This window comes from Sarcophilus harrisii, chromosome 5, assembly GCF_902635505.1.
Source record: "Sarcophilus harrisii chromosome 5, mSarHar1.11, whole genome shotgun sequence".
Lineage (NCBI taxonomy): Eukaryota > Metazoa > Chordata > Mammalia > Dasyuromorphia > Dasyuridae > Sarcophilus > Sarcophilus harrisii.
The window spans coordinates 169,241,963-169,254,689 of NC_045430.1; the positions used below are offsets into that span (position 1 = coordinate 169,241,963).

Sequence of the window (12,727 nt, forward strand, 5' to 3'; positions counted from 1 at the left end):
TTCTATGGTTCACACAATATATAAGAAAGAAGGGTAGATGATAGCATTTTATTCTTTCTTTTTTCAGTGACCAGTGGTAATCTTATGGAGCCATAAAAAATGGGAACACAGGACTTGAAATTACTTTTTCTGGAAAATTTGTGTGTCACAATGACTATAATAACATAGATGAAGTCACCACAGAAAAACAGTAGTCAATGTTAGTTAACATTGTTAGAACTAAAGCACCCTCTCATTCCAGTTAAGAATCAACAAACTTTTCCCCAGAGACTATATTTTATAAGGGATTTAGTGGGAAGTATCTGTTGTTTCAAAACAAAATGTTATTGCTGTTGTTTTTTAAGAAAAGAAAACATATATTGATAAGATGACTTCTGTAAAGTTTTAAAGATTCTAGGCTTAAAAAAGATAAAATAATTCAAGGATTTTTTTCTAAATTAATTTCAAATGTAGAGTTTTACCAAGGAAGTTTTATGTTTCATTTTGGTTTGGGGAAGGTAGTATGATGTTTCTTTCCTTTGGGGGTTTACAATAATTATCTTGAGTTGTTTGATCCTTTTTCCCAGTTGGCTGTCTTTTGTGAAGTTCTTACCATGCAGCAGTCCGGGTATGTCATGCTGATGGATTACCTGCAAAATAATTTCCGAGAACAGCAGTACAAGTTCTCCAGGCAGGTGTTTTCTTCATATACAGGAGAAGAAGAGATCCACGAAACAGGTATTGTGGTTATTTTTCTTCATACCCTCTACTGATCACAGAGATTCTAACATTATTTTAAGTAAATAAAAGTCAGGAGCAAATACTTAGTAAACCTGGGCTGTGAATGAAATTCAGCCTTTTGGGATTTCCAGAAATAAAAAAAGACATGGTCCTTTCCTTCAAGGAGATAAGACATGTCTATCATAACTTGATTACAGTAAATAGTAGTTTAGTGTGTGCCTGATGTGGTTTAAAAAAAAAAAAAAAGGTACATAGCCAAAAAGGAAAGAAAGAAAAGGAGGAAGACAGGAAAGAAGGGAAGAAGGGAGGGAAGGAGGAAGGAAAGGAGTGAAGGAAGGGAGAAAATAAATAATTGTTTTTCTGAGGCAATAAGGAAAAGTTTCATGAAAAGACGGCATTTGGAATAGAGCTTCAAGTGAAGATAGAATATTGATGTACTGAGATTCACGGAATTGCAAGTAGAGAATATTTCAAAGTTCCCAAAACAGAAGTTAAGAAAAATTTGTTTAGACAGCTACAATTAGTTAATTAAGTCAGTCAGCAAACATTTATTAAGCACTTACTGTGTTTTAGACATTGTGTGTAAAGGCAAAAGACAGTCCCTATTCTCAAGAAACACACAATCTATTGGGGAAGACAATAATATAGGAGATATATATATATATATATATATATATATATATATATATATAGCTATAATAGAAGATAAATAGAAAATGACCAAAGGGAAAGACTTCCTATAAAAGATCAATTTTAGCTTGGATAAAGTGAAGGAAGCCAAGAATACAATGGGAGAACTTTCCATGCATGAGGGACAGTCAACAAAAATTCCAGGAGACAGAAAAAGATCTTATTTGAGGAACATCTTATTTTAGGAGGCCAGTATTTCCAGACTGAAGAATAAGAGGATGAGAGAAGAGATGTAATAGGGAGGGAAGGAATAAGGAGAGGGAAGGAGATATAAGTTGTAATAAGACTGAAAAGGTTGGAGGGGGCCAGGTTCTAAAGGAATTGACCATCAAAGATTTTATATCTGATCTTGTAAGTAATAGGGAACTACTAGAATTTATTGAGTGCAGCAGAAACAGGACGAAAAGTAACATGTCAGACTTGTGTGTAAGGAAAATCTATGTGGGGACTGACTGGAGCATAGACTGGAGTAGGGAGAAATATGTGACAGGCTAATCAACCAGTAGGCTATTGCCATAGTCCTACCATAATGTGAACAGAGCCTGTTCTAGATTGATGACAGTGTCAGAAGAGAAAAGTGGGCAGATGCAAGACATATGACAAAGGTTAAATCAACAGATTGAATATAGGAGGGTGAGAGAAAGGGAGGAGTTGAGAAACACCTTGTTTGTGAATCTGGTGGGATGTGTCCTTCACAATAATAACAATGTTTGGCAAGGGGACAAGTTTGGGGGAAAAGATAGAGTTCAGTTTAGGAATTATTTGGATGTCTATAGGACATTCAATTTAAAGTAACTAAAAAGTAGCTAGAGATGGGAGGTCAGCAGAGAGGTTAAGGCTGGTTAAGTCGATTTCAGAATCAATAGAACAGATTTGATGATAGAATCCATGGGAGCTGATGAGATCACCAGTACAGGAGAGAGAAATAGTACAGAGGGGAAGAGAATAGGGCCCAAGACAGATCCCTGAGGAAAACCCATGTCATGTTGGTTTGATACACAAGAAAATCTAGCAAAGATGATTGATTGACAGAGAGTGGCCAGATGGGTAGGAGGAAAACCAGGAGAATGGTGTCCCAAAAACCTAAAGGAGGATTATTCAAGAGGGAAAGGGTGTCATAGATTGAGAACTGACAGAAATCATTTAGTTTGGCCAGAGTATGGATGCATGTAGGAACCTTATGAGGTTGTTATGATTCACATTTTTTAATAACTAAGAAAACTAAAATTTTTAAAGCTGTTAAATGATTTGCTGAAGATTATGAGCTAGAAAATGGTAGAGTGTACACTTAAATTCTAGTCTCTCGAGTTCTTGATTTCAAATAAGCTCTTCTACTTTATCATTCTGCTGACTTGTTGAATTTGACGTGCCTTTGGGACATCCCAGTGGAGAATACAAAAGGTAGTTGAAAAGACTATCATACTGGAGTTTGAGAGAGAGGCAGGAACTTCCAGATATGAGTTATTTGCATAACATTCATAGTCCAAAAAATGTTGTGAATAATGAAATCCCCATGAATGAGTATGTAGGGAAAGAAGTGAAGGCTAAAGAGAAAATCCTGAGAAACACCCAATTAATCCATGACCAACCTCAGTTCCAGAGGGTTCATAATAAAACATGGTATCCACTTCCTGATAGAGATTATGGACTGTGAATACAGATTTAGATATGGCTAGTATAGGGATCTGTAATAGAAGGATTCAGAGATGAGAGGGAGAGATTGTGGACCTGAAAATAAAATTCAATTTAAAAAAGAAGGGGAAAATGAGAGCCTATAATGGGATATAAATGAGAAATCAGGGAGTTAGAAAAATGGCCAAATTGATGCATGTCATGTAAGACAAAAAGAGTTGAATCCTAACTCTAAGCCTATGCCTATATCAATATACCATACTCTCTCAGAATCCTGTGTTTGATAATCGTCAAGTTGAGGGACCAAAGATGACTAAAATTGGTAGCATGGTAGTGTTATCTACCATGAGTGAAAAATTACACAAAAGGGAATATTTTCAGAATTATTTTTGTTATTTTAAATTCATCAAACTACAGACATTATTTTAAAAATAACAGAGAAGATGTAACTGACATTTTTATTTTTAACCTTCCGTTTGTCCCGGAATTTGCTATAAAGTTAGTGAAACAGTTGAAATGCTCCTTCCTTGAAGACTTAGAACTGATTCCAAAAGTTCTCCTTGGGAAATGATTTTTTTTTTCTTCTTTTGTTTTAGCTCCATAAAAAATGCCTTTGACATGTATAATATTACTTTAATAATCTTCTGTTTTTCAAAGATTAGTCTTTAGAAGAACACAGGTTAATTGTTTTAATGTGATATTGGTGGGAATAACTTTCCTGTTGCCAAAAAAAGGAGAGAGTGAAAACAATGATGAATAGCTACATTTAATGCAACATTAAGTTTCTAATTAAATTGCCCCAAAGCCAGGAAATTCAATTATATTTCCACCAGCAACAGTGAACACTGTAACATCCTGTCCAGTAAATAATAGAATATTAATTAATGGAAAATGGAACAGAACTGAGCCAGCTTCTTTTCTAAAACAAAATAAACAAAATAAATTAATTGAATTTTTTGAATTAATTGAATTAATTAATTAATTGAATGCTATTATATTCTTTAAAAAACACCTTTATTAATGATTGGCGAGTGTGAGAATGTAAGGAAATTCAGAGATAGGAAAGCATTGTTATGTTAGGTGGCTGCTTTTTATTTTTTGGGTTTAAAATATAAGTTACCATTATTCTGATTTGTCAAAGAATTTTGTCATTTTTGCCCTGGAACCATAGAAGTATGTTTTCTTCCCACAAAGTATCAACACAAAAATGATAAGAACCTGTATATTTGCCAAAAGGTACAACAAAATAGGTTTTAAACAATTTGGCCTTTTGGTTAGTCTTAAGAATAAGGGAAAGCTTTCTAAAATTCTATAAATTATTTGACAACTATAGACTGCAGTTTATAAAATATAAGGAAATTGACTTTTCTTGTATAACTTAGAAATAAGAGATTTATTTTTCTTACTACTTTAAAGTATCATCATGTATAGGGCTAGGAAATTTTATCTTTTGCTAACTGAAATGAAAGCAGGCTTCAGAAGCAACATTACCCTGATTATCAAGGGGCAGTGTGGGGGTGGGAAGGAGGGATTAGAGGGGATGTGGGAGTACTTTCAGAAAGTGAAGTAAGAAGAATTTTTGAGGGATCTAATCATGTCGGGAACCTTCTAAAGCCATCTTGAAGTTTTAACTACTGAGATGGATTTTAGGGGAAAATATGTGTGGAAAAATAATAGTAGTAAACTAAGATAGAATTAAAATGATAAAGAAAAATTTATTATCTTCCCTGAATAGAAATTCCTTCCCCAATATCCTTGACAATTGGTCATGTAATCTAGTCAGGCAAAGTAATTTGATACTAGTAATTTTTATCAGAATACAAAAATTTTCTGTGGTCAGCTACAAATTTTATTGTGGATTATTCTTTAGGATTGTTTCCTTCTTCAAAAAGTCAATAGGAATAAATAGCATTCATAAAAGTCCCTGGTATGCAAATACTGCCTTCCATCTGTCAGAAAATAAAGAAGTGAATATTTGCACCTGAAATTATTTTGACTATCAATAAATAATTGAAATCAGCATAGCACTTCAAGTTTTTAAAAACACTTGCATAGTCTATCATATCTTCAACTCTATAACTCCATTTTACAGATATGGAAACTGAGACTATGAAACGTTCAATGACTTGCTCATCATGAGTCTAGGTCTTCATGATCTAAAGACTAACACTCTTATCACTCTTATATGGCAGCAGCATACCAAATGCTCAGCTGCCTCTAGAGCTATTGTGAATTCCAGAAATTAGTGTTCATTGGGGCAAGAATATTAGAGACTAGTTTATTTTCAGGACTATGACTATTTCTACCACTTCTGCCTTCTTAAAAGAGCTGCATGTCATATACTATTTTAGATGAGCAAAAGCCAAGTTGAGTGCATTTCTTAAGCATCCACATATGCCAGGCAGTATGATAAGCATTGGAGGTACTAAGACAAAACAGACCCCACTTTCAAGGAGTTTGCATTATATTTAAGGACTCAGCATAGAAACAACCACATACAGACTAGATGCACATAAAATAAATTGAAGATAATCACAAAGGGAAGGAGAGCAAGAAAGTGTGTGGTTTTTGTTTTGTTTTGTTTTGTAGATGATGGAGTATTAGCTGAAACTTATATGAAGCCAGGAGTTGGGGATGAACATTGTAAATATGTGGGACAGCCATGGAAAATACTTTGGTATCAACAGACAGGGTATTTTGCATGAGGAATAGTAAAAGATTTAGAAACATCATTTAAACATTTATTTAAATTGAGGATTTAAATTTCACTAAATCAAAGAGTATAGAAAGGGAAGCAAGGAATAAGAAAGCCATTAACTTCCCATATGGGAGACTCAGTACCATAATCTTGGAAGACTCAGTAATACAAATGACTTTTTTTTTTTTAAATGGAAAGATATCCTATAGGTGTCATTTCCTTTTACAATGTTACCCACAAGGTTTCTCTTTTTGTTGTATTTATTTTTCAAGAAATATCAAAGATATAAGATACATAACAAGAAGGTGAATTGCTCATATAGTGAAAAGAGCAGAGGATCTGTGTTGAAATCTGAGCTCTGTGATTAACTTTATGTTTAGTTAAATCCCTTCATATCTCTAAGCCACTAGGATTCTTTCTTTTTGAAATGTTTACCTAAAAATATGATTTCTTTAGAAATTCATGTAAGAAATACATCATTTCTGATTATGACATTTACAACCTTTGAAGATCTATATTGATTTTTTTTTTTGTTTCAGTTCATTAAGATATACTACTCCGTGAGGAGAAAGCTTAACCTCAGTGATTGTTAACTCATGGATCCATAAATCTTATTGTTCCCTTCGTAAAAGTCATCCAAGTATCTGCTTGGTATTGAAAAAGAGGTCCATCAACTTTACAAAAGTGTGGTAGGAATACATTAGTACATGTTTATAGATTACATTCAATATAGTGCTATGTTACATCTGGACTAACACTTAGTAGTAAATAATAATTGAGTCCTATTTAGTGACACTAAGCAGTTAATAGTACTTTCTCCACTACTGCCCATCATAAGTATGTCTGTTCTCTTTTATCTTCCTTACATTTTTATTTTTGCTTCTGCTATGTTCCCAGGCCTAGAAAACTTCCCTTCCTCACCTCTTCCTCATAGACTCCCTCACTTCTTTAAGATTTGGCTCAAGTGTTGCCTTTTGTACAGTCTTCTGACCATCCTCCCCGCCCCCGCCCCCCCCCCCCCATCCGCTAGCATCTTTCTTTCTTTATCTATCTACCTGTATTTAAGTAATTTATATTTACTTTATATTTAATCTGTATATACTTATATATAAACATTTTTCTCCCATAATAGAATGTAGGGTCCTTGAGAACAAGGATTATTTTTTTTTTATCCCCAACATTTACAATGAATGGCACATAGTAGGGCTTATTAATTAGTTCCTTTTCTATTCTGTCTTTTTTATATCCTCAATATTTTCTTTTCTTTTTGCCTACAATGGTATATGATGATTCCCATGATTCAGCTTAGACTCAGACTAGTTATTAGACCAATTCTTAGACCAACTAGACCATTATTCCATTTATAAAGACAGAATAGTATTTTGAAAGGGGCAGCTAAGTGGTACAGTAGAATCAGAAAAACTCATTGTGAGTTTAAATGAGATAACTCAAACATGACTAGAAAAACCACCACAACAAAATATTTTGAAATTCAATTGTCATATATATTATATGAATCTGTAAATTCAAATCCAGTCTTGTGGGCTTGAATCTTGGCTTCTCACCATTTACTGAATGTAATGCTCAAGAAGTCATTCAGCTCCAGTTTCATTTTCCTCAGCCATGAAATATGTGCAGAATTATTGGAAATAGCCACCACCCCCACAGAGTTGTGATAAAGATGAAGAGACAGGATGGGTGTGAGTCACTGAACTCTATCTATTATTTATACTAGAAACCTCCCTGAGAATAGAAATTATCATATTCATCTTCGTATTTCCTGGTACCTAGTAGAAAGTCTTCAATATAGTGGGCATGTAATGAATATCTTTTGAACTGGAAATTCTATGTGAGAAGGACATAGTTAGGTACCCCAAATTCACAGGTGGTAGCAAGAATAAATTCCCTTAAATCATAGCTCTTGGTGTTAGCCAAAAGTATGTATAATTTTCACTATTTTTAATAGATGTGCAGATAATGCTAAAAGCAGTACTTAAATACAAAAGTAGCCTCTTTAGACCTTTGAATTCATCTACATGGGAGGAAACTGTCATAATAAGATTACAAAAATATTTATAGACTTTTCATGTGGACATTGAGGACTAGGCTTCCTGGTCGCTTATGCATTAAACATCAAGAACCTGTGAGATTTGTCAGAGATCCTAAGGTGGTAATAACCTGAGGTGTAACTGTTGATGTGCAGTAGCTATGATCTCCCTTCCTGACCTTTATCTTCAAGAACATTTGCTTTTCAACAATGAAAATATTTTTGCTAGTGAAGACAAGAATAGACTAAATTCAGCAAATATTTATTAAGTGCCTACTGTGTCCAAGCTACTTAGAAGGGGAGATACAAAAGGGGAAAATGCCATCATAGCCCCTGTCCTTGGAGAGCTTAGGAAAGTAATGAGGAAAGAACGAAAATTATTCAGAAGAGGTAAATTGACTGTGCTATCCAAGCATAAATGACAGAATTTTAGAGCTTGAAGGAAACATAGAGATTTTTTTTATTGACATATTTTATTTTATTTTACATTTTTTATTATAGCTTTTTATATACAAAACATATTGCATGCGTAATTTTTCAACATTGACCCTTGCAAAAACTTCTGTTTCAACTTTCCCCCTCCTTCCCTCCACCTCCTCCCCTAGATGGCAGGTAGTCCCATACAAAACATAGAGGGTTTTTAGGCTGCTTCTGTTATTTTACACATGAAAAAACTAGAGCTTTCAAATATTTACTTGCCTAATCTCACATAAGTAGATAGTGGCAGAATGGAGGAATAGCATGGAAAACCAACTGAAGAGACTAGATATAGAGTAAGAAAATCTGAGATCAAAGCCTGTAGAATTTGGACAAGTCATTTTACTTTGATAGACTTCCATTCATTGATTTATAAGATGAAAAGATTGGATTTTATAATCTCTAAATCCTATGATATCAAGTTCTCTGATTCCTTGCTCTAGCTTCCTTTTCTAAAGGAAATTCTGTTTTTTGCAAATAAACCTGTATGTGGTAAATGTGTACTTATTGATTTTCTCATTATCATTCTTTTGTTATATACATTTTTTAAATCCTCAAGATATGGCCCTACTTACAAAATGGGTTGGGGCAGCTGGGTGGAGCAGTGGATAGAAGGAATCAAAAAGACTTGTTATCTGAGTACAAATCTGATCTCATACACTTATTAGCTATATGACTCTAGGCAAGTCACTTAACTCTACTGCCCCAGTTTCCTCATCTGTAAAATAGACTAGAGAAGGAAATGGCAAACTACTCTAGTATCTTTGCTAAGAAAACTTACAGCGTTGAGCACAACTGAAATGACTGAACTTTAACAAAACAAAATGGATGTCCCAATATGATACAACTATCTGGAATTGGGAATTTATTAGGAGCAAGACTGAGGCATCTATCTTCCCTCTCCCTCCACCTCCTATTTTAGATGAAATCTCCTAAGTGGTTGATTAGTGATTTCTTTGTGCCACCTGCTGGACTTCAGTAGCAATATCCCAAGATTTAAAATTGGAAGGGATCTTGGATATCATGCAATCTTAGCCTTTGGGTGTGTGTGTGTGTGTGTGTGTGTGTGATAAACCTCCTTGGAAGGGTAGACCCCTTCTGGAATAGCATTTTTAAATGCATGAGCTGAAATATCTAGAATTATAAAGGAAAACAACTATATTGAAATCATCAAAATATTTTCAATTTACAAGACCTCGGTTATGAATACCAGTAAAGTTCCCTTCATTTTCTAGCTACCCAGGAGCCCATGATCATGAAGAAATTTGCTCAACATTGCAAGGTGACCTTGGAACAAAGCCAGGATTTAAACTTAAAAATCATAGACCCTTTGATTCAGAATTGGAATACACTTCCAATGAGATTTAAACCCAGTGTTTCCAATACTCAGGCCTGCTTTTAAATTATTTGAATTGATGGACAGTTTAATGTGCTTTAAACAAAAATCATTTCGCTGAGATTTTCATGATGATAAAAGAATTGTCCTACAGGAACACACAAAAGTCACCCTTTTCTCCCCAAAATAAAGAACTTAGTTTTGACATTGAATTCTAAAAATATACAAAATCTTCAATCTACCATTGTTACTCATTTGTACGCCATCTATATGTGCAGCACATTTATTTCTGGGTTGCTTAGTTTTTGACAGTCTCATTAAGTAACTACTGGGGAAATGTCTAAAGAATCGAGTTGGCTCTACAAAAAGCTAATCATTAGTTTGGAGCGCCATCCTGTGTTTATTCCACTAAATGCAGTTACTACAAGAAATCTTTTTCTTTCTCAGGGGATGCTGCACACACATTTATCCGTCAGCTTTTGTGTCTCACTTGCTCCCAATCATGCCTGTACATTTTTTAAAACTATTTAGTTCCATTCATGCAATTCTCTGGTGATTTGTTAGTGATTTAGAGGATTAGTTGGCCAAATTTATGTGTGACCTTAAAAGATGGTCTTAGGGATATCATTTTGGTTTTTTTCTTTTTTTTTCTTTCTTTTTTTTTTTTTTTTTTGCAAAAAACAAATACTCTTGAACCAGTCTCACTTCTTTAGCATCACACTTTAACAGAACTAGTTACAGTGATCCAGAGGCATGATTTCCTTATATATTGCCATATTCTTCATTTAGATTCATGAAATTTCAAATTTGCACATTTAAAGGATATACTACAAAGCTCCTATTTGCATACTACATTGCTAGGTTTTTTTGGTGATTTTCTAATTTTTTTTTTATCTTAAAGAATCATGGAGACTTTGTGTAGTTTTTATTCATCTAGATCAGCAATAAACGAAATAGATATTCTGAGTTATTTCAAGTATAAAATCATTTGCTTAGTCCAGTTTGTGAAACGAAATTAATTTTTTACAAATATTTTTTAAAATAATAGAAATTAAAATTAAAGATATTTCAGAATTCCTTTAGGTCTAACTCCCTCCTTTTACAAATGAGAAAACTGAGTCAAGAAATGTTATTAAGTGTGTTTAAAAAACTTGAGGCTAATTTCTGGATAATTATTTTTATTAATAATGCCATTATTTTATTAATAAAAGAGGTTAGTGGCACTATGAAAATTGAAGATGACATCATGCCCTTGGAAAAGTGGGTGTCCCTGGGGGTGGGAATCAACTCTGATGGGTTAACAATTAATGAAAGAATGAATATTACAATTAGGGACTAAAACTATTTTAATGAACTTTGATTATGTCATTTACTTTTAAATTGCTCAGTCTTGGGTAATCTATCCAAAGCATTTAATCCCACCCAAATCTGTAAAAAGCATAATGGACTTCCTCGATTTAGGTTAATTTTTTTTTCCCTAAAATTGGATAGGGTCTAATCACATTTGATTGCAAATATCAGCTTTTTCTAATTTTGGGATAAAGATTTATCACAACCAAATCTCTGGGGTTTTGGTTTTTTTTTTTTGGGGGGGGGGTATTCTATTTTGTTTTATTTTGTTTTTATGTCAAAGGTCTCAAGCATTTAAACAGCACAAGATCCAGCAAGGAGTGATTCACATCATAGAAGCCTGCCAGCTTAGATTTCATATGCAATTGATCTGGTTCTAAGATTTACTGATAGTATACAAATGAATCTAATGAACCAAGAAGTGAGGATGCCTATGTCCTAACTACTTTCTTTGCCCTCTGAGTCTTAGTGTTAATTCTTTTTTTTTCCCTCAATAGTATTTTATTTTCAAATTTTACAAATTTCATATGTAAAAATAATTTTCAATATTAATTTTTGTGAGATTTTGAGTTCCAAACTTTTTCTTCTCCCTTCTTTACTTCCCTCTTCCCCAAGACAGCAGGCAATCTGATATGGTTTTTACATGTATAATAATTTTAAATATTTCCATGCTTGTCATGTATAAGAAAAATCAAATCAAAAGGGAAAACATCATGAGAAAGAAAAAGCAAACAAATAAACAAAAATACATGAAAACACTATGCTTTGATCCACATTCAGACTCTAGTTTTCTCTGTGGATGCAGATGGCATTTTCAATCCCAAGTCTATTGGAATTATATTGCTGAGAAGAGCTGAGTCTATTGGAATTGATCATCATATAATCTTGCTGTTACTGTGTAAAATGTTCTTGTGTTCTTATCACTTCATTCTACATCAGTTCATTTAAGTCTTTTTAAGCTTTTCTGAAATCATCCTGGTAATCATTTCTTATAGAACAATAATATTCCATTACATTCATATGCCATAACTTACTTAGCCATTCTCCAATTGATGGACATTCCCTAAATTTCCAATTCCTTGCCACCACAAAAAAAACATCTGCTGTACTCAGTGTCAATTCTACTGAGAGATGAAGCAACATAGGCAAAACCAATAGACAAGCAGACTGCCCCAAAATGTTGGCTAATTAATTATGAGTTACCAGGAAGGTAGAGATAGTAGTGTTTTACACTTAGGAGACTGAGGAGAGTTAAAACTCTTTACAGATCAAAGGTAGACAAATGTCAACTGTTCAAATACTGGAAATGTTAGCATATCAGATAAAGATAAGGAAACGAATTAGTAGAATTTCCCTATTCTAAGGTTTCACTTTTAAAGTCATCAATAATTCTGTTTCCTATACTTCCATTCTTGGGAGGGGTAGAAGCCCAAATTACCATATTGCAAAGCTTGTCAATTTCTAATCAAGACCATTGGCTCCTGCCTTGGTTGATTTTCATGGTTTGTTTCACCTACAAATTTAATCTTTCTAGTTTCCTTACATTTAAAATCTTTTTATTTTGCATCTGCTTCTTTCTCTAAATTTATATGTGTATAATCTCAGGTCAAGCCTTAGGCAAGCCCAGATTAGCCCCTAGGAAGTTGAAAGAAAGGCAGAATAACCCTAGTAGTAAAAAAATAGATCTTTTGACTCTGTTTCTCCACCTCTCCCAGTCTCTTAGTCTCTCTCTGTCTGTCTTCTTCTGTCTTTCATCCCTCTCTCTTGTTCTTTCTTT

At 33.7% G+C, this 12,727-nt stretch overlaps 1 protein-coding gene across 4 annotated transcripts in view; it reads left to right on the plus strand.

Annotated features, from left to right (window-relative positions):
• Positions 1-12,727, plus strand: part of PTPRZ1 (protein tyrosine phosphatase receptor type Z1) — a 224,920-nt gene that overhangs the window by 125,967 nt on the left and 86,226 nt on the right. For all 4 annotated transcript variants that reach the window (XM_023504831.2, XM_031938920.1, XM_031938921.1 and 1 more), the window contains exon 8: positions 567-717. In XM_023504831.2, the coding sequence (XP_023360599.1) occupies positions 567-717 (151 nt within the window). The remainder of the gene's footprint in view (positions 1-566; positions 718-12,727) is intronic.